This window comes from Alligator mississippiensis, chromosome 3, assembly GCF_030867095.1.
Source record: "Alligator mississippiensis isolate rAllMis1 chromosome 3, rAllMis1, whole genome shotgun sequence".
In the NCBI taxonomy this organism is placed as follows: Eukaryota; Metazoa; Chordata; order Crocodylia; family Alligatoridae; genus Alligator; species Alligator mississippiensis.
This window is the reverse complement of record NC_081826.1, coordinates 49,534,440-49,556,976: the sequence shown is the minus strand read 5'-3', so window position 1 is coordinate 49,556,976 and position 22,537 is coordinate 49,534,440. Positions and strand designations below refer to the sequence as shown.

The following is a 22,537-nucleotide window of genomic DNA, read 5'->3' as shown; positions in this document are numbered from 1 at the left end:
TAAAAAAATATGGCTTTTAGAAGGGTCTTTCTTTTGAAAGACATGTTTGGATAGAAAAATCTCTAGACCATCTTCCCCTTGTCTTAGACAAGACATGAGGGTCAGATGATAGCTAGATGCTCATTGCTAAGGCCAGTAGAGGTCAAGCATTTCATGGAAGTTTCACTCTTGTCTGCAATAGTTGGGTCTGATCCATTGGCAACACATAGGGTTTGCACGTGCACTCCTTGAGCTTGGTGGTGTACCCCCTGCAAAGAGCACTGCCGATGCCTCACCACCCCTCTCCCCCACTGCCAACACCGCTGGCAGTGCCTGCAGGCAGTCCCCGATCACCACTGGCCACTGCCGCCACTGCCAGTGGTGTCTGTGGGTGGCCACTGCCACACCCCTGCTCCAATACCACCGCCGACACCTGTGGGCGGTCGCCATGCCTCCTAACTTCCAGGGGCATGCAGCGTTCATGGTTTGATCCACTGTTCACCGATTCATTGGAAAATTTAATTTATTTCAATGGATTCTAGATTCTGGTCTCATATACAAAACAAGAATTATTATTCAATATTGGTCTCATTATTTTTATATTATGCTCACCAGGAGTATGATAAAAGTCAGATGGAGAGAGGGCAAGAAAAAATTTAATGAAAAATGAAAAACCAAGGAGAAAACCTCAGGATGAAGGTATCACATCATGATAGTAATCTTCCAATCTTATACATTGTTATCTTTCTTGGAGTGCAATGGAAAATTCTTGAGGATCAAAACAAGTAACAGATAGACATTTTAAATTATCTGAGTTTTTCCAATAAACCTTGAATTATTTTCAGACAGCTAATTCAGTCATTACTTAATATATGATTAGAGAGGATTTTATGATGATAATACATACAAGAAGTATGAAAATGCTAGTCAGGTTTCAGCGGGGTTGGGGGTTTTTTAAATTGTACATTTTCCAGTCTGGTCCAAAGAACTTTCTGTAAGCAATAATTAAATACTTTGTTCTCTCTTCTACTTCTTCTAGCACCACAGTAGATCAAATTTCTGACTCTGACAGGAAGGAGCTGGATTTGTTGTCTGACTGATTAAATGATGTTGTGTAAGCATCAAGCAAAGTGGAACTAAGCTATGCAGGGAGGAATAAACAGGAAGAAATAAGTCACTCTGACTAAGTGACTACCTTCCAAAGAGAAACACAAGACCGAGCGCTAACACTCTTCCTTCCCCCCAAACAGGAGAAAAGTCCAAATTTCTTTTTCTCCATGCAAGGGTACTCAGAGTTTTACTTCAATGTGGACCATGGGTACCTGGAAGGACTGGTCCGAGGTTTTAAAGCTGGGATCTTGAGAAATGCAGACTATGTCAACTTAGCACAATGTGAAACACTGGAAGGTGAGTCTATTAGTTTACCTTATTGATAAAGAAATAGTGTTGGCTAGAACTTTGAAGAGAACTAAAGAAAAGAGGGAGGTTAAAAAGAAAGTTAAAAAGTAGAATAGAAAGATGTTGTTTGAGAGATTAAGTGGTAACTGCTTTTTCTTTTATGAAAATATCCTAGAGAACTGAATAGGATGAAGGCAAGAGGGCTGTATAGAAAGTACTCTATAAATCTATAGGTTGAGATTTTTAAAACAGTTTAGGTGATTGGAGTTTCCAGCACCTCTAAGGCACTTTAAAAATCATAGCCAGAGAAAGTTATTGAGATAAATACCTTCCCAGATGCATTTTTAAAATCATTCTGTAGAATTCTGCAAAGTTATATAATTCTCTTTTGGGCTATACAGAATGGTTCACAGAATCCTAAAGAAAATGTATTATTTGGTATTAACGCTATTACCATTTCTTAAAAATAGTTCCGTTCTTAGTACTTTAGTACTTACTAGTTTTCAGAGTGCTAGGAGGCATTCTTCGTAACAAAAAAGGGAAATTTGGCTTTATGGAGGTAAAATTGCGCTAGTTTTTAACTTTGAAAGGCTTCTGTGAAGGTGACTTTGTTGTAGTGGTAAATAGAGCACATGATTGTTCCTAAAACAGTTTTTCTGCAGACCAAACTGGTCACAACCTGAATAATGCAGATTTGTTGAAAGCAGAGAAGCAGCTGTTGACCCCTCTCCAGATATTTCTGAAAAGATAAACACAGCAGGAACCTTCTCTTCTGGAAATAGTTTCTTTTCCTCAATCAAGATAAAAATTATAATAGTTTACAAAAATCTTTTACATTATTTACGATAGACAGACAGACAGATTTACAGGTATAGTGAACAGAAATATAAGGTTCACTGTGTCTTAAGCATTAGTGGCTTTCCTTATGCAGTGATGGTGGCGTTGTGGGTAGGAAAGAAGGAGAAGAAGCAGCTGAAAGTTATCCAAACAGAACCCCCACCAACTACCATATTACATGATAAGCCTGGCAGTGTGATCAGTTTCTGTAGCCTCTTTTGTACCTATAATTATGGTGTAAAAAATCTGTTGATATTCTGTTACAGCAGGTAATTTCCATGAATCAAATGACTCCTATTCAATGAATTTACAAGCCCGTCTGGGAGAGCTACTAGAGCTCCAGAACTTTATGAAACAGCATGGACAAATGACTAAATTATTAAACTGATCTTTCTCACTTCCTTTGTCCCCTGGGGAATGCAGAATAGATTTATAGGTGATGCTTCCCAAGTCTTCTGCAGAGTATAAATACGTTTCTCAAAGAGGGAAACAATACCCTGATTTAGGTGTGTTTTTAAATGTTCAAAAATAAAGATTTAATTATATTTGAGAGAAGCAGAAACACCATGTCAATTTGTTCAATTTAAAAGTAAGATATTACCCTGACAAAAACAGTGAAGTTTAACAGCTTTTTAAACTTTCTGACTAAGACATTCTATTACAATTTCTGTAGGAACATGAGTATGCATGTTGCTTTGTAGACAATCACAGGGAAGAAAGGTCATTCTCCATATAAGCTTAACAGTATAGGGTCATTCTAATGCTTTTTTTGTTTTTGAATCTCTACTTTTAATTCTTTCTCATATCCATACTAGTGTAGCAGAAACAGCAGTTTGTACCGAGCTACCTTCTAGCATGTAATTCTTCATCCCACATTTAACTGATAAGCAGTACTGGGTATCTTTAACCAAATGCTAGAATTCCTTGTATCACTAAAATTAACACTTAAAACCAAAACATTAAAAGTATTAAAATACCATACTGTATAATGTAAATGCACTGTTCTGATAGTAAACTTGTGTGCAGAGATGGTGATTGGTACACAATGCATTTAAGAGATAAAGGGAGTTTAACCCATTAAACTGAGGGCAAACAGGCCCCTATAGGAAGTAATTAGTGTGTACATTATATGTTATAGCTAGTGGGCACATCTACACATGCAGCAGACTGCACAGTTGTTACTAACTTAAGCGGGCACTAAATGACTGTGCAGTAACTGGTTTTACTGTGCAGGCCCATTGCCATATGGTTATTTTTAACTGCTACTGCACAATAGCAACAAGCTACTGCGCGCCCGATGATATTACAACGCTGTCACAATGATCCACAGCACAGTAGTTTGTTGCTACAGCTATGTAGTGTCTTGTGTAGATGCACCCAGTCTTCTGGAATTACCACTTCCAGCCCCATGGGCATGAAAACCTATATATTGTTTAGAGGAAGAGGAAATTAACAGATTATACAGTGTATTTAGTAGTATAGTTTCTGTCCATAGGTTAAATCCTAAATCAGGTTAAGTTAGGAAAAGTATTGTACAATATTAAAAAAGCATACTAAAAACTAGAATCAGAGGCCTTTCAAATTTCAAAGTTGTTTGGATATTTACTTTGCACTTGGGTGAGAATCACATTGTAAGTACAACTAAGCTGGGGAGGGTATTAAAGTGGCTTTAGGCCACCTTTGCACCTTCATTTCATGGTCTGCTCCAGGATAGAAAAGGCCTTCACTATAATTTGTATACCAAGGTGACCTGTTTCCAAGAAGTTACCCTATGGCCAGCAGAATTGCCACACAACTAGTGGTGTGGTCCTGTCCCCGACATACCAGGCCTTGCAATGAGAGCAAGCCCTAAATGATTAGCTTTTGCCAAAATCCAGGCTGTAGTCTTGGCAGTAAAATGAGCAACCAATGGTTAGAAAACATACTAGGATTTGGAGACCTGCTTCCATTTGTTGGTGCACCAAAAACTTTTTCATGACCTTGAGCCAGTCATTGTCCCTGCATCAATTTTCCATCTGTAAAAGGATAACAATGATGATTCTCTACTTTACAAGGGCGTCACAAGGAAAAATTATTGAAGACACACTGTTTAGTGAAAGGGATTGTGAAAGTACAAGGTACAGACAAATGTGCTGATATGATGAATCCCTGGGTAGGTTCCATGTAAACCACTTTTAAATTGTAGTTCAATGGTGAAGTTAAGTCAGTAGAGTGCTGCTTTTTGCTGGTCTTATATATCTTAGGGTGCCTCTAAATGTGTAGGTAAAGGTGCAATAGGATCTAATGCATGATCAACACAAATGCACACTTGCATGGCAAGAAGTGTGATTGTGGATCATATATTAGATCCCACTGTGCCTTATTAGATAGTGGATCATGCATTAGATTCCATGGCACCTTATTGCTGGTGCAGTGGGAGCCCAATCCTGGGCTCCCCCTGCACTGGCAAGAAAGAAGCAAGGTCCCTCAGCTGGGAGACCCCACAGCTGAGGGGCTCTCAGCCACTGGGGTGCCCATGAACCCCCAGGACTGACTGGGAGATGCAGTTGTCATGATCTCCCAGCCTTACAGACACGTAAAACCCGCTTTGGATGGGAGATTGCAGTTGTGCCTTGTGACTGATAGGACCCTGCTGGGTCCTGGTACTGGGAGGAACACTGCAGGGAACCCAGCATCTGCAGCTGCAGGACTCTGGGTTTCAGTAGCTGCAGGATACTACTGGGATGGTACACTCCTATGGCTGAGAGTCCCATCAGCGGAGCTCCCAGCTGCAAGGGAGACCCTGCTACACATGCAAATTAAAGCTAGATAGCAACCAGCTATAAGGTTAGTACACATTTTTGAGGTCTAACTTTATAGCTGGTTGGAGCTTTTTATGGCATGATAGTACTTTGCACGTGTTGCTGGTCTTGACATAATAGTGCAATTAACCAGTTAATTGTGTGATACCTTCAACGTGTAGAGGAGTCCATAGTATGTACCATAGCCCATGACCATAGCATTATAATACCTTTGATACGAGAGCAGCATCAAGAGAAAAGTCCTTAGTAAACTTCGTGGACTTTTATACTTCTTCTTTCAAGGGGCTAGAATTCTACTTGAAAAAGGATTTTTGAGGGAAATGGGAGTTTGGAGGGACTTGGGTTATTTGAATTGTTTTACTTACAGTGAGGCTTTCTTGAAAAGTTAGATTGTTGCCAAGTTTCCTAAAAATGGATCTACCCATTCACCTATAGAAATTATTCCACAGCCAGATCTCCTCAACAAAGAATGTTTTATGAAGTACTTATCTTCTTCCTGAGCTTTGATATTTGCATTGTCATGGTGGTTCATAGATAAAATTTATTCTTTGATGTAGTTGCAGATTAGGCCAATTATTGCTTTGAAATTAAGATGTAGCCCATTAACTAATAGGGGAGTTGATTAGGAGCCAGTGTAGAGGCTGGATCACAAGACTGATGTGCTCACAGCAATGTGACACATGCAAAATGTGGGCAGTGACATTTCACATCAACTGGAAGCCTTGCATTATCTTTTCATTTATATTCTGATATGAGTTGCAGTAATCCAGCCTGGAGATAACAAAGGCATAGATTACCATGACCAGCTGGGGGGAAGAAGTGAAGTTTTCTAGAAAAAAGATGACTTCTGAAAACTGATTCTACCTGGTCATCTAAGCATTGCAAGTTGAATTGAATCACGACACTTTACACAACTTGGATGAGTTGGTGGATCTGTTTGCCTTTCACTGGAGGCCAAGACAATGCCTTGGCCAGTCCTTTCTGACCAGTATCACTCTGATTTTGCCTGGGTTTAGCTTAAGCTATCTGTTGGTTGTCCAAGAGCTAATTTCCTGCAAATATTCTAACATTTAGTAGTTGCACCAGGAAATATGACAGTTGTCAGCATATTGCTGGTAGCTAAGCCATGGCATTGGCATCTCACTGTCTCTCCCAGGTATTGAAAATAAAGACTAGTATAGCTTCCCATGAGATTCCATAGGTGAAGGTCTACAGAGTACAATAATACTTGGCCATCATGATTAAATTCTGTTGGAGAAGTATATTTGGAAGCAGCAACATACCTTGTGTCAAAGACATCAGAGTGGTGTAGCAATATTAGTATGGAGATCTCACTTGTGTAAACAGCTACAAGGAAGTCATCATATAGTGACTAGCACAGTGTCTGTCCTGTGCACTGGTCTGAACCCCAACTGTGGTATACAGGATGTCAGCTAAAATTATATACTGTTGGAGTTTGGTGGCTACAGTTTTCTCAACTAATTTATTCAAGTATATATGGTTGAAGATGGAAGAGCTGATGAGGAGATCCTTAAGGTGAAACACTGGTTTCTTGAGGATTGGGAAAAACACTGCCTTTTTTCCTATTAAAAGAAGGCATTTCTCACCGGCTCTTACCAAACAGAAAGGATAAAGATGAATTTCACAGTTTATGGAGCTAATCTTTTTCAGAATACTCTGCTTTGGCATGAGCCAAACTTAGTAATGGTAGCAGTCTGAAAAGGTAGAATTTTCTGTCCCAGTTTGCTCCATACCTCTCATGTTGATCTTATCACTAAAGCTGAAAGCTTTTTATAGTGCTTGATGCTTATATCTGGGTAAATTAGCCAGCTAACCCTTTAAAAGCAGGATCCTGGTATCTCAGGATACCAGAAAGGAAACTTTGAGGATATCAAGGCAGATGAATCAGTAGCAAAAATGAAAATAGACTGCATATTACTTGATTTCCAGTTCTCTACTCATGATGAATTTGTGCACTCTAACCCCTTCCTTGTGACAAAAAAAAGAAAAAGAAAAAAAATGGTTACTGATAATTTTTCTCTTAATAAAAAAGGTAGGTATATGATACAAAGTATAGCAAGTATAAAATTATTATAATTGTTCTTATACTTTTAGATTTGATGTAAGCATAATTCTATATAATACATGTTTGATTATTTTTTCTTTTTCTCTAGCTATTTTCCATAGATGACTTTTAGCTGAGTATTTTCCCTGTTGAACATTTGGACTCTCTCTCTCCTTCCTGAAAAGGCCTGTACTGTAGAACTCTGAATATTTCCAGTTATCTGACTTCATCTTCTCTGTGCTTGAAAAGATACAAGCTTTAAAGTTTTTGTTGGCAGCCTTGTCTTTAACTCAATAAGACTTGTTTAATAAGCATCCTTTATTAAAGAATTTGTTTATAATAGTAGTATTCAGCCTTGTTCAGAAGGCTCTAGAGACAGTTGCACATGTATTAACTGGGACAAACCTTCCCAATGAGCATATGCGATGCAAGTACGGCAGTGAGTTTAAGTGGCAGTATCTCTGCATAAAACACTCTGTAAAGTTATCCACACAGGGAAGTTACTGCATAGTACCCTTGGGTATGAATTTACAATGCACTAGCTTGTGTTCTGGGAATTTTGAATGCAGAGTACCAAGTATTATAATTAATCTAGTACATTCTGAAATTCTCCACTTGGGAATTAATTTGAAAATGCAATCATTGAAAACACAAAATAAGCCCCATAACATTATCCAAAACCATTATCTTACAACAACTGTGTTAACATAATATAGGGTTATATATTATAACATATAATATAAAACTGCATTCTTTCTCTCTCTCTCTCTCTCTCTCTCTCTATATATATATATATATAAAAATTCTATTCTATTTATATATATAAATAATACAACATTGTAGTGGCTTTTTAAAATGAGATACAAAATTTTCAATATTGAGAATAGATCCAAATCCTTTCTTCTGCCCTGGGGGTGAAATGGTTATACAGCCTTGGGAGAATGGCTAAGGGACTCTGTGTAGAGGAATCTTCTGGTGGCACAGAGTTGCTGACCACCCCACTTTCTGCCCCAGCCAGTGCAGACAGCATGGACATGATATTGCTATGTTCACAATGAACCCAGCTTCTGAGGCAGTTCCTTGAGGGATGCTAACAGCAGAAGCAAGTTACAGCAGTCTAAAGGTCAGATAACTCAAATGTCAAGAGAGCATAAGAGTGATCTTTCAAACCCTCTTCAGCTACACCATACATAGCGCTTGGCCACATCCCAGTATCTGATCTGAGCAATACCATTACATTTATACATTTGAGCTCTGCTGCCTATCTCCTCACATGCCCTGCTATATGATTATATTGTTATATGATGATTAAATAAGCCACATGAAAGTCATAAACCAGATTCAATTTTGGTTTATCTCAGATCCTACCACCATAAACTAATTCATGGAAATCCTGGCAAAAGAAAATTAATTGGAGAACAATTATTCCATTGCAGAAAGCTCTCTGAGAACTAGTGCAGCCAAAATAATGCACAAGGTAAACTTGGGAGGGGGGAGGGCAAAGGAGTGCATTTGGGAGATTTGTTCCCACAGTCTTATCAATAGGACTCTCTGGTGATTAAACCTCCTCCCCTAGTGTATGTAGTCTTTGAGAAGAGGAAAAACTACTTGTAAACTTCTCCCCCATCCCTAGCCCCCCGTGTAGAATAAATCTTGTTTGAAAAGGAAGTGCAGTTGCTCTAAAGAAGGCAATGGCTAGCCTTCCTTTGACTTCAGTGGAATAAGATTAGGCCCTTACTGATCAAATATAGGGTTTTAAAGAAAAGAAAATGTAAGATTATTCCAATTTGTTCTATTTCTATCATAATGACAAATTATACTCATAGTTTCTTTTGAATCTATTTATAGACTTGAAGTTACATCTACAAACCACAGATTATGGAAACTTCTTAGCCAATGAAACTGGCCCTCTCACAGTTTCTACCATTGATGACAAATTGAAAGACAAACTACTCACAGAATTTCATTACTTTAGAAATCATGCTTTTGAGCCACTTGCCACATTTTTAAACTTTATCACGTAAGTAAAGTTACCTCCTCATTTAAACTTATACCTCTTTTAAACTTAAACCTCATTTGAACATTAAAAAGAAATGTATATCCAACCAAATATTACAAGGCTAAGAAAGGACAATTTCTTGTTCTTGCAATTTACATACAACTGGGTGAAAAGTGATATTTCTGTGACACTAATATTACAGAAGTGAAGCTGAGTGTTTGGAAACCTAAATAAAAGCTATTCTTATTGCATGGTGAGGGACTACAAAAATGGGATTTCTTCTCAATGCGGAGAGGGAATCAGATTGGGAGATGGTATTTATAAATTCTAAAATTATGATTTTCTTTAATGCTAGGGACTTTTTTGGCAAGATAAACAATTTCATGATATTCAGGATAGTTCAGGATAGCAATTCTAAATAAGAACACATATAACAAGCTCTGTAATTCATTTAAAGGTGACAGTCTAAATTTGAACTGAGGTGCCATATTTTTAACATACAATTTGAACATAAAAGCAACACAATTTTCTCTGACCAGAATATTAGCTTTGGTTAAAAAGCCTGTATTCTATGTTATATTAAATGAAAAGAATGATCAGGTCTTGATACAACTCACAAATCTGTGATCTTAACAAGATGTTAATGAGAGAACAGAGACCTGTTTTATGTTGGGATGTTTACCTGTTTACTCCAGATAGGAACAACAACCTTGCAAGGTTTTACTTCCTGGCTTATTTGAAGGCAATAATGTTTTACTTGACACACAAGTTATTTTTTTTCTTGTGACAGATGAGTTGGTTTTGTGTCTGTACTAACAAATTGTGTCATGATGACGAAAGACTGCACTAGAATAGATGTATACCATTGCTGTGCAAAATTCAGCTACTGGTTCACAGAATTTTGCATACACAGCCACATGTATGCTCCCATACATGAATAGGCTCTTCCCCATAAACACAGATGTTTTGCAGTACTGCAGGATAACACTATTTTATGGTACATGACATGCCTTTCACATCATTGAATAAAAGCTGCAGGACCTGTTAGCACCCTCTCAAATTTTGCATAAGAAAATCCATTCATTCATGTGCTTCTCTAGTAGAATTCTGGAGGAGTGAAGCAAAATGAAGATTAGTATCTATATTATAAATATCAGAGGTAAACACTATCAAATCTATCCCATTCACATTTGTCAGTCCCTCAGGGTATGACTATACCACATCCCTAGGACCATCAAGGAAGGGCACAGTCATGCCCTGCATACCTTCTCCCACTTACACATCAAACCTGGTAATGTGGCAGTGAAGCTGTTCTAGGGGTGTGCTATAGGACTGCTCTCAAATATGCCAGACTCTTAAACTTGAGAACAACCACCTGGGGCATCTCTGGAGAAGCTTTCCTGATACACTTAGGGGACAGGTGAACAAGGCCTGCAGACCTCCTGTTTGATCACATACACTAGTTCTGTATACTTAGAGCTAATCCATTTCCACCTTACTTGAGTTTCCAAACCACTATTCAGTCATCTTATTTTGTAACACACCTTTATCTTAGCCTTCAGTCACAAAAAGTGGCAGGAAGGGGGACTCTCTGACTTTTGGGATAATGTTTTTTCAGGGATTCACGCAGTGTGGACTAAGATTGCCTTAGACACCTAATATGTTGAACAGGATTCAGCCTGTAGCATTTAACAGTCCTGATAGTGCAGTGCAATCATTTTGGAATTGTGTTACCAAGAAATTAATCTTCACCATAAGGATGGTTGCAGAGCTTGAGACAAAGGCACATTAGTTGTTGAGTTATCAAAAGGTATTCTATGGGAGGGAGAAGTATTCCAGAAAAGCTTTAGTTTTGAGAAGATGCTGCTGCTAACCCAACACAATGTGCTTTTGGTGCTATCTATGGTCAGACCTTAAAATAAAATCAGACTCCAAAGCTATGCAATTGACTATTTTACTCACGGTCTGGCTCCCACTTCTCTTTAGAAGTTCAAAAACACTTGTAAGTCAAAGCAACTTTAGGGTTCAAAATTAATATTATCTAGGCTGCTATCTAGCAGTCCTTATTTTTACTATCTAGCAGTCCTTATTTACTGGAAGGGTCTGAGCAGCTAGCAATGTTGCAAGTATATGGCGATTTATGACCATAAGATCTCTTTTTAAATTAACAAATAGTCTTCTCTTTCTCACTTTTTTCAAAGCAAACTTCCTTAAAAGGAAAACAAGCCTTTTTCCCCTTTTGTTTTTCAAATTTAGGTACAGCTATATGATTGACAATGTGATTCTCTTGATAACTGGTACACTGCATCAACGTCCAATAGCTGAACTTGTTCCGAAGTGCCATCCATTGGGCAGTTTTGAGCAAATGGAAGCAGTCAGCATTGCCCAAACACCTTCAGAGCTTTTCAATGCTATTTTGGTTGACACGCCATTGGGTATGAATGATGATTTCTCATTTGTTTACAGATGTTCCTCCTCTTGTGCTGTTGATAAGCTCACTTTATCTCACATCATTTGTTTCACCAGATATTATAGGATTTTAAAATTTAACTTATAAACAGTTAATAAATATGTTGCTCAGATACTTTTATACTCAAACAAGCACCTTTTATATACCTGGGGTAGTCAGCACAAACAAAATATTCTAGGGAAATGGATATTTTTATAACTACTTTTCAGAAATATCAAATGACTGATAATGGTTGAGTCCTTTTTTCAAACTTTAGACTTGCTAACAGGTGTTTATCTAAGTGAAATATGTATAAGAAAAACCTATCCAAATTTCTGTAGGTGCAAAGGATCCCTAGTAAAAAGCCACCAGTTATTAGTAGTGTTATAATAGCAACTGGGGTTAGGCATCCAGTGGGCATGTTACAAACAGAAAGAGACAATCTCCATCATGAAGGATGTGTAATCTAAAGACAAAGCAGACGAAGGGTTGAGGATACAATACAATACAATTTACAAGCAAAGTAAGATGAAGAATTAATGGCTACACAAAAGTGAGAATGTGGTGTGCAACTCCTGCACTACTATTTTGAGTTCAGCTCTGTGGGTATTCCCTGTATAAAAAAAAAAAAGGTAGAGCAAGAATGGACTAGGGAAAGATGAAAGATAGAGTGTCCTCTGTTATCCTCTAGCTCTTCCACTATACAGTCAACACACACATAGAGGATGTGCCAGGAAGGGAAGAATATCCCAGCACTTAGGTATGAGTAAGAGTATTGTTACACATTACAAGTAGCATGTATATATGCTAAAGACAGTTAAAGCATGACTGTTTGCATGTTAGAGAGAGAAAACTTATGCTAGATGCTCTCTGAGCATCTCAAAACTATGCCACTTTGGGTGAGAAATATCTTTGGGTTGTGCTTATGTTGTAGAAATGTAATTTGGCTCCCAGCAGTCAGTCAGCTTCCACAGAAATAAAATGAGCAATTTAGGTCCTCCAGCATCCCAGAATGCATCACTTCCAGATTTCCACTCCATGAACTATCTAGACACCCTCCCAAACTCTACTGCCCAGAAGGTGGTATTGCCTGGGGGGCAGGCGGGGTCCTGCCAGTAGAGGGGCTGCCACAGTGCACCCCTTGTCAATTCAACAGCCTCAAAGCCCAGCAGGCAGATCATGGTGACATCCTTGTGGCCTCATGCTCCTGCTACACTAAACCTCTTCCCAGAGGCTGGAGTTCCATGCTGGTAGGGTAAGACATCAAAGGAGGAGTTTGCACAGTAAGAGCATGGACCATGTTTTCCCTCTCCTGGCAGCAACATGCTTTGGCTTCCTCTACCAGCACAGAGCTGCAGCTACTGGGGGAGGGTTTAGTGCTGCAGGAGTATGCTTCTCCTTCCCTTCATGCTTCTGCTGTGATAAATCTCCTAACAGCTGTGGCTCTGTGTTCCTAAGAGAAGCCAGAGCATAGAGCTGCCAGAAGGGAGAGAGTCAAGCTCCATGTTTTTGCCATGCAAACCCTCCTCCGGGCAACTATAGCTTCATGCTCCTCTGAACACCACCAATAAGTTGTTTACTCTGTGTCCTTCTATGTCTCCCATGGCTACATCTGAGACATTATCTGAGAGCCATGGCATGGTGAGAGGGGAAGCTAAGGGGTTTGGTGGTGCTGTGAGCAGCAGGGCTTTGTACCATTGAAGAGTATGCCTAAACAGGGGTCACCAGTTCTGTGACGGTTTACTGGTCCAGAATAGGCTCCCTCACTCACACACACAGAGAAATCGAATCTACAGTGACTGGGCTAAGAGTTCTGGGGCTGCCTTAGGTATTCTAGGAGCTAGAGTTGCCCCTGGACTGTATCTTCTTCTGTTTGATCCTACATGTTTTGTCCACACTGCAGGCACTGCTTGGAGCTGCAGACACTAGGTTGCAAATGTAGTTGAGGTTTTGCTGCATGACCCTGCCATTCCTCATTGCTCCTCCAAAAGACCATCTCAGTCACTGCCAATTCTGTCCTGGCTCTAAAGCTATATATTAGATCACTGCCTGACAAGTACCAGAAGCCTGTAGTGAAGTGAATCCTCCGTTCTCCAAGAGCTTGGGAGGATGGGAGCGCAGGGCTGCAGGAAGTTCCCCTGCTCTAACCCCCAACAACCTTCCCAGAACAGGGATTGACATCCTAGCACCTAGCCAAGACTGCTTGCCGGCCCTCTAGCAGTTAGTCAGAGCTGTGCAGATCAGATATGGTTGCCTTAAAGTGCAGCTGCTTAGAGCACATTCTGACTTTAATACCACATAACTGTCTTCAGATTTAGCATGTACTCATCGTCAGGGTGTAATGGAACACCCACATTTCTGCAGCCCACCTCCAAGACAAAGGAAAAAGGATTCTTCTTCTCATTGCCCACTACAAATCTCCCTTAAGCCCAACCCATTTATTTGGGAGTAAATAAAACACTTAAAATTGTAATTTTATTGTCATTTCCCATTTGAAGCTTTCTGGAGATTTATACATTTGCCACTGAACTGCTTGATTAATTTCCCTCCCACCAGAGACCTAGTATAAAGAGAGAGAGAGAGAGAGAGAGAAAAAACAAGAACCAGGAGGATTTCAAAATGTTTATCTTCCCATCTTGCCCATTAGTCTTTTTTGTGCAATAAAACCTCCAGGTTCTTCCTTACAAAATCAATAGATGACTACTAGCCAGAGATACCTGCATATATACAGATGAATTTACTCTGTAATTAAAAAAAATTCTGCTTTCAGCTGATTTCTTTCAAGACTGCTTGTCTGAGAATGACCTGGATGAAATGAACATTGAAATAATGCGTAACAAACTGTACAAGGCAAGTAATTTAATACTTACACGTTTGTATCAGTAGATCTTGAGGCACACTGCAGAGGAGATTATCTCCATTTACTGGGGGTGTCCCCATTTTACTGATGGGGAAACTGAGGCATAGGGAAATGAAATGAGACAGACTCCTGAGACAGAACTGAATCTAGGTTTCCTGAACTCTACATTTAAAATGGTACATTTAAAATTTCAAGTTCTATGTCCATGCTCTAATTTGAAATCTCATTTAATGAAAATGCTTTTTCTGTAAGGCCTCTGCCCACATCCATTTGTTTATTAAATAACAAAATCATCCATCAAAATCGCAGAATTGCTACGCTTAAGAAACCAAAGTAGACTCTTTAGATTGTTCTGTTTGTTTGAAAGTGCTATATATTTGCATTTAAAAGTGCAAATAAGTAGAAATAATTTACAAGTGCAATTTGTTGTATTTATGTTTGTTAAATCTCTGTCTTAATCCACTCTTTTAATTCTTCTAAGTCACATAGGAGAGAAAAAAATTAAAGCTAAAGATCATAAAATAGGAAATTAGGGAAGAAATAACATATTTGTCTTTCATTTGATGAAAATGTGAACAACAGCAATATACAGAATACTTGTATAGCAAAAGCAGTATTATTTTCACTTGTAAATGCAAATACATAGCACTTGAGCTTGTTAATACTCTTTCTTAACCCTCTCTTAATTCCTCCATGTGGTCATGGGGACCATTATAACCTGTAATAAAAATTCCTTCCTTCATTGTTCTCAGGTGAGGTGTGAATCTGATCATTATTTTAGCCCTAACTTTAGGCAGAACTGTTTTGGATCCAACATGAAATCCCATGCACAGCTTTAAAAGGGCTGTCACATTTATGATTAGTGTGTAGCTAATAATGGCTTCTTTTGATAAGATCATGTGATGCAGTAGAAAATGTCTTTCTATAACATAAAAGGATAATACTACTTGTGAAATGCTCTGACACTGGATATGGCTAGGTACACCTTTAAGACATACTCCCAGCATGCTGTCACACTTTCAGAGGTGCCCCTTAGCCCCAAACTCTTCCCTACTGTCTGCTAGGGCTGTGCAAAGCTTTGGTAGCTGATTTGATTTGGAGGAGATTTGGCCCAATTCGGCAGCCAAATCTCTGAATCCAAATCAAATCGGGAGACCCATTAAAAGGTCTGAATCGATTCAGAAGCCTCTGAATCAATTCAAATCTCTCTGGCCATAGACTATACAGGCAACAGTCCTGGACAACACTGGACACAGCTGCCTCCAGCTGGTAAATCTGTTGTGGTGGGTAGAGGGAGGAGGGCAGATCAATGACCCCACAGCAAGGGAGGGATTGGGGCTAGGGCTGGAACAAGCTGCCCAGCCGAGGTAGGAGGGCAGGGGCCTTGGGGAGGGGGGCGCCTGCTACTGCATGCTGCCGTGCACCACTGTTCCAGGAACTGCTCTTCCAGTGGCTCCTCTGGTGGCTCTCACTGCTGGTCTGAGAGGTAACGGGACATGTGCCCTCAGATCTGCATGGGGTGGGCTGAGCTCTGGGAGGCTAGCCCCAGCTGCCCACTGCCGGGATGTGCTCCACAGGATGGGTGGAGCCAGGGTTGCGCTCCAGGCGGCTAGCCCCAGCCACAGCCTGGAGCACAGCCCTGGCTCTGCCCGCCCCACAGAGCACAATGGAGCAGTGGCTATGGGGGGGGCTGCAGCCACCCTAAAATTCCCCATAGTTCCTGCTGCTGACCCTGCCCCAATCTGGGTGCACGCTCCTGCCCCCATGCCCTGCCACTGCTCACCCAGCTGGGGCAGAGTGGGGCGAAGCTGTAGCTTGTCTGGGAGGCATGGGGAGGCTGGAATGGCTTCTACCGCTGCGTGCCACTTGTCTGAGGCAGCGCAGTTACACCATCCCGTGCCTCCCCAGCCCGGCTGGGTGAGCAATGGGAGGCCATAGCCCCTGCTCCCAGCACTTTCCACCGCCCATCTGGAGCACAGCCTGGCCCAGCCTGCCCTGCGCAGATCCTGGGGCACATGCCTGCTCCCATGCCTTCCCAGACCAGTGGCAAGAGCTGCTGGAGTAGCCACCAGAAAAGCAGCTCCCAGACCAGCGGCGCGCGATGGTGGGAGCCCCGCTACCCGAGCCCCGTGCCTCCCGGCCCCAGCTGGGCAGCTTGTCCCTGCCCCAACCCCAATCCCTCCCTCACTGTGGGGGTGTTGATCTTCCCCCCAACACAACCCTTCCCTCTCCCCTCCACAACAGACTTACCAACCAGCTGGAAGCAGCTGTGTCCAGCATCATGGAGGACTGCTGCCTGTCTTGGCCAAATCTCCAAATTGGTGCTGAATCTCCAATTCTTAATTGGCTGAATTGAACAGGGACAGTAATTTGAATCACCGAACCGAATCACTGTCCTTCCAAATCAGCTGAATCTGAAGCAAATACTTGCTGCTTTGCACAGGCCTACTAAGACCACTAAGAGCAGACTGATGTACTATAAGAGCCACTTCCCTGACCTGTGGCACCTCAGATTTACCCACCTTACCCGTGTCTTACTAGATCTTAGCAGCAGGGGGTTTTCAAGCTAGAATAAGATCGTTGGCCAGTAACGGCACTCAGAAATGCTAGATCCCCCACTTCCAGAGAAGATGCCTGCCTGTATGGTCAAATGCTCTAAGGTCATAGTTATCATTGCCAATAAGTGTGTTATAAATGATAATCAAAAGTTTATAAAAATAATAGCAAACAATAAATCAGTAACCATAAGATGAAATACAGAGAAGAAATATAAGAATAAACAAATAAAAGAAAATATCAGAACAATAATCTGATTTACACTGCATCTTAAACCCAAGAATTAAATTTTCATCCAGCTTAATAAATTAGAAAGCAGCTTCTGCTTCTGACCTTTCTGTCAGCGTCTTCTGCCGGAATAATCAGCCTCTTGGCTGACGGAGTCTAGTATTTCCCTATGGTTAAGCAAACTAAAGATAAACACCTGCTCTCATGGCAAGGCTTAAGTATGGCTTCTTGCCCATCCATTTACATACACTGACTTCTTGGAAAACATGTATTATGCATATAACCTCCCTGCCCCGTGTCCCAGCTTGCCCCACCCCAGTATGTGTGTTTACCAAACCAAAAGCTTTTTCTCATCGAATTATGACCAGAAGAATATTTTCTTCTTTCCAGATGTCTGAAAGATATTCTCTTATTTAATTTCTCCACCACGAGAAATATCCTTAGGTGATATTCATCACCTCTAAGGTCTCTCCTGTTAAAATGCAAACTTGTCATTGCCTAGAGGGCCTGTTTCACTAAGAACACATCCACCATGGTCTACTGGATGAGCAAACAAACCCATGTCAGAAGTTAATTCTCAGTAGGCATGTCTAAATGTGCAATTAACATGCCATTAATGAGCTCCTTGGCATATGTCTACATATGTGTCCTGCTGGGAGCAAACTGCACCTGACAGAAGCAGCCCAGTGCAGGGCTGCTCCTGCCCTGCTCTGCCCCACTGCAGCAGCCACGGGGGCTCCAGGCTCCTTGGGTGCAGGGTACATGGAGGCTGGTTTCAATCCCCACCAGTTGGTAAGAACTATGCTGGCTGCGGGGGAAGCTGTTTCCCCGACCACATGGGGATTGGGACCCATCATGCAGATGTAATAACAATAAGGCTCAGTACAGCTCAACACTACTTATATGTAACCTACACATGCTATGTCAGTAAAAGAAATTCAAGAATACATGCATGACAGCCCAGAAACACCTCAAAATATAGTGGGGTCTGTAACACTACCCTAAAAAAAATATCTCAGACATTTAGAGGTTTGACTAACTAGGTCAGGTGCAGAGAGGAATCCAAGAGATAATCTCCTGACAATTAGAGAAGTATTTGCATTTTAATTTTTCAGACCCCAAATCACAATTACACACATGCCTAATTTTAAGATTGTGAGTAGTACAAGAAACTTCACTGGTTGCATTTATGTATTTAAACTAAATCTATGATCATATGCTTTGTTCTACTGGCACTTTAATATGCAGCTATTTAAAGTGTTCCATTTTTTCTTTTGTCCTTTGTTTAGTCTTATCTGGAAGCTTTTTTTAAGTTCTGTGAAAAGCAAGGAGGTACAACAGCAGAAATAATGTGTCCTATTCTTGAGGTAAGAGGTTGCAGTCTTTGTGCAAAATACTCAATGTTTTTGTAGCTCAATTACTTAAATTGTTTCTCTTGTTTTTAATTTTCCAATTTGTGAAACTGTTTACCTGACAGTCAGTTTTCCTCTGAGTGATAAATGCTCTACTACGATCTGATGAAGTGATTCACTTTAAGGCCAAATTCAACCATTAGTTGAAGCAACCACTATAGTTCCAAGACTATGTTTCTATAGCTGCTAGAACATCAGAGAATTGATATGGTGTGCAGTTGATTATTCATTGCTAATAGTGAGGAAAACATTAAAAAAAACCCTAGGGGTGTACTGATAAAGATTTTCTTGGATACTGATAGCTGATTATTAACCAACCACCCCTAGCCCCAGCCTCTGCAACACTCCCTTCCTTACTGTGCGGACCTTGATCTGCCCCCCCGCCACATTCCTTCCCTCCCCCATACCCCTTGCCCTCCATAGACTAAGGGGAGCTGATCTCCATGCTTCCCAGCTGTATTCTTGGCCATGTGCATGCATGCAGTCACGCACGTGCATGCAGTGTCCCCTGTGTTTCACTCCCAGCTACCTCAAGCAGGACCTCTTGCAGGCTAGAATGCTTCCCACTTGCATGGGGAAACCTGCCATTTTCTGAGGGAACCCAGACATCCAGGGCGCCAGCCGTACAGGGAAGAGGGAGCCCAGGTGTCCAGGGCCCTGGCCAGAAGGCATAAATATCAGTAAACATTATCAGCTACAACGGCCAAAAAAAGCCAATAATCGATAATGTCATTTCCCCTTTTATCAGTGCCAAGCTAATATGCAACCAATATATCAGCACACCACTAAAAAAAACCATTTTGCACCCTGAATCTATGTGCTGAATACCAAAATTCTCAAGTTAATTGATTTTCAAGGGTACTCATTGACAGCTATAGAGTGTATTAAAGGTATTATTAAAAAATAAAAAAGGCAAAAACCAAAAACAAAAACTTAACGATAGCCTAACCATGCTCCCATTAAAATTAATGGTTGAAGTTACAGTTGAGTGTAATTTTGCATTTCTGTTTCACAGGAAATTGCACCAGGTGTGGCAAGGGGGACTCCCTGACTAACCACAGTGCTAGGTTCCCCACCTGCCTTTGGGCACACCCCCCACCTGTCTCACCTGCCATGCCTTTGTGTTAATTAATTAGGATATTAATTAAGGCAGGATACTGCCCATTCTTGCCCAGATGCCAGGGGGTGCTATCTGCAGCTCTGTTCCTCCCCCAGACTGCAGCCTAAGCCTTGCAGATAGCATCCAGATGTTACAGTGCTCCCAGCCTACAGCCGGGCCAAGCTTAGGCCTTGTTGTCAGGTCTCAGTCACACGCATTCATACCACCCTCCTCTCACTAGGGCCTCACACACTCCACCCCCTCTCACAGGGTCTCTTTCATGCATCGACATCTCATACTGCCTTGCTCTCTCTTGGAGTGGACCCCTTAGGCCATAGGCTTTACCTAGTTCATACCTTGGGTGGCAGACATACCATCTTTTGCACCTCTCCCGCAGCCTTCACTGGGGTAGTGGCCAGGCAATTACCTGATCAGGTCTAAGCTTGCCCTGGCCCCTTCCCAGGGCAACTCCATACACTCTGACACACTGGGCTCCCAGCCCTCTGGTTCTTCTCCCCCACTGGGGTCCCTCCTCTCTATCCCTGAAATCCAGGGGAAATCCAGGGCTGCCTACGGGCCAAAAGGGGAGCACATAAAAAGTGGAAACAGGGAGAGATCACCAAAGAGGAGTATACCTCCTCTGCTCGCACTTGTAGGGAGGCAGTTAGGCGGGCCAAAGCTACCATGGAGCTGAGGATGGCATCCCAAGTAAAGGACAACAAGAAATTTTTTTTTAGATCTATAGGGAGTAAAAGGAAGGCCCAGGGAGGAATAGGACCCCTACTAAATGGGCAGAAGCAATTGGTGGTGGACAGGGGGGACAAGGTTAAAGTCCTCAACGAGTTCTTTGCCTCAGTGTTCCTAAGTGAGGGGCAAGACAAGTCTCTCACTGGGGTTGTAGAGAGGCAGCAGCAAGGCGCCAGACTACCGTGCATAGACCCTGAGATGGTGCAGAGCACTTGGAGGAACTGGATGCCTTTAAGTCGGCAGGCCCAGATGAGCTCCATCTGAGGGTATTGAAGGCACTGGCCGATGTCATTGCAGAGCCACTGGCGGGAATATTTGAACGCTCGTGGCGCATGGGCCAAGTCCCGGAGGACTGGAAAAGGGCCAATGTGGTCCCCATTTTCAAGAAGGGGAGGAAGGAGGACCCGGGCAACTATAGGCCAGTCAGTCTCACCTCCATCCTTGGCAAAGTCTTTGAAAAAATTATCAAGGCTCACATTTGCGAGAGCCTGGCAAGACAAATTATGCTGAGGGGAAACCAGCACGGGTTCATAGCAGGCAGATCATGCCTGACTAATCTAGTCACTTTTTATGACCAGGTTACGAAACGCCTGGAAACAGGAGTAGGGGTGGATGTCGTATACTTAGACTTCAGGAAGGCCTTCGATACGGTATCCCACCCCATACTGGTGAACAAGTTAAGAGGCTGTGACTTGGATGACTACACAGTCTGGTGGGTGGCGAATTGGCTAGAGGGTCGCACCCAGAGAGTCGTGGCGGATGGGTCGGGTTCGACCTGGAAGGGTGTGAGCAGTGGGGTCCCGCAGGGCTCAGTCCTTGGACCGATACTCTTCAATGTCTTCATCAGCGACTTGGACGAGGGAGTGAAGTGTACTCTGTCCAAGTTTGCGGGTGACACAAAGCTATGGGGAGAAGTGGACACGCAGGAGGGCAGGGAACAGCTGCAAGCAGACCTGGATAGGTTGGACAAGTGGGCAGAAAACAACAGAATGCAGTTCAACAAGGAGAAATGCAAAGTGCTGCACCTAGGGAGGAAGAATGTCCAGCACACCTACAGCCTAGGGAATGACCTGCTGGGTAGCATGGAAGCGGAAAGGGATCTTGGAGTCCTAGTGGACTCCAAGATGAACATGAGTCGGCAGTGTGACGAAGCCATCAGAAAAGCCAATGGCACTTTATCGTGCATCAGCAGATGCATGACAAATAGATCCAAAGAGGTGATACTTCCCATCTATCAGGCGCTGGTCAAACCGCAGTTGGAGTACTGCGTGCAATTCTGGGCACTGCACTTCAAGAGGGATGCGGATAACCTGGAGAGGGTCCAGAGAAGGGCCACTCGTATGGTTAAGGGCCTACAGACCAAGCCCTACGAGGAGAGACTAGAGAACCTGGACCTTTTCAGCCTCCACAAGAGAAGGTTGAGAGGCGACCTTGTGGCTGCCTACACGTTCATCATGGGGGCACAGAAGGGAATTGGTGAGGTTTTATTCACCAAGGCGCCCCTGGGGGTTACAAGAAACAATGGCCACAAGCTAGCAGAGAGCAGATTTAGACTGGACATTAGGAAGAACTTCTTCACAGTTAGAGTGGCCATGGTCTGGAATGGGCTCCCAAGGGAGGTGGTGCTCTCCCCTACCCTGGGGGTCTTCAAGAGGAGGTTGGATATGCATCTAGCTGGGGTCATCTAGACCCAGCACTCTTTCCTGCCTATGCAGGGGGTCGGACTCGATGATCTATTGAGGTCCCTTCCGACCCTAACATCTATGAATCTATGAATCCCCTTTCTAGGGCCACCCCTTACCAGGGCGTTCTTAACTCACACTACGGCTGGTGTTCTGGGGTCTCACAGGGACTCTCACACCCCCCCCCCCAGAGCAGCAGGTCATTGTGCTCAACTATAGGTCTTGCTGTTTTTGACCCACACTTGGCCTCCCAGCAGTGGAGGACTTACTGGGGTCAGGACTTGTCCCTCTCTCTCAGACTGAGCCCCCTTACTCAGCCTCTGGCCCAAACTACAGCCTTAGGCATCCATAGACATACCTACACTCCCTTTACTTGGGGCTCCACACCACCCCCTTCACTTGGGGCTACAGGGCTTCCCTCCCTG

At 42.3% G+C, this 22,537-nt stretch overlaps 1 protein-coding gene across 2 annotated transcripts in view; it reads left to right on the top strand.

Annotated features, from left to right (window-relative positions):
- Nucleotides 1–1,122: 1,122 nt before the first annotated feature.
- ATP6V0D2 (ATPase H+ transporting V0 subunit d2) overlaps nt 1,123–22,537 on the top strand; it is a 34,655-nt gene continuing 13,240 nt past the window's right edge. The window contains exons 1-5 of one of the 2 annotated variants that reach the window (XM_019486792.2): nt 1,123–1,386; nt 8,929–9,100; nt 11,336–11,514; nt 14,299–14,378; nt 18,462–18,539. In XM_019486792.2, the coding sequence (XP_019342337.1) occupies nt 1,257–1,386; nt 8,929–9,100; nt 11,336–11,514; nt 14,299–14,378; nt 18,462–18,539 (639 nt within the window). In that variant the 5' untranslated portion in view covers nt 1,123–1,256. The remainder of the gene's footprint in view (nt 1,387–8,928; nt 9,101–11,335; nt 11,515–14,298; nt 14,379–18,461; nt 18,540–22,537) is intronic. The other variant, XM_006269712.3, reaches the window with a different exon arrangement.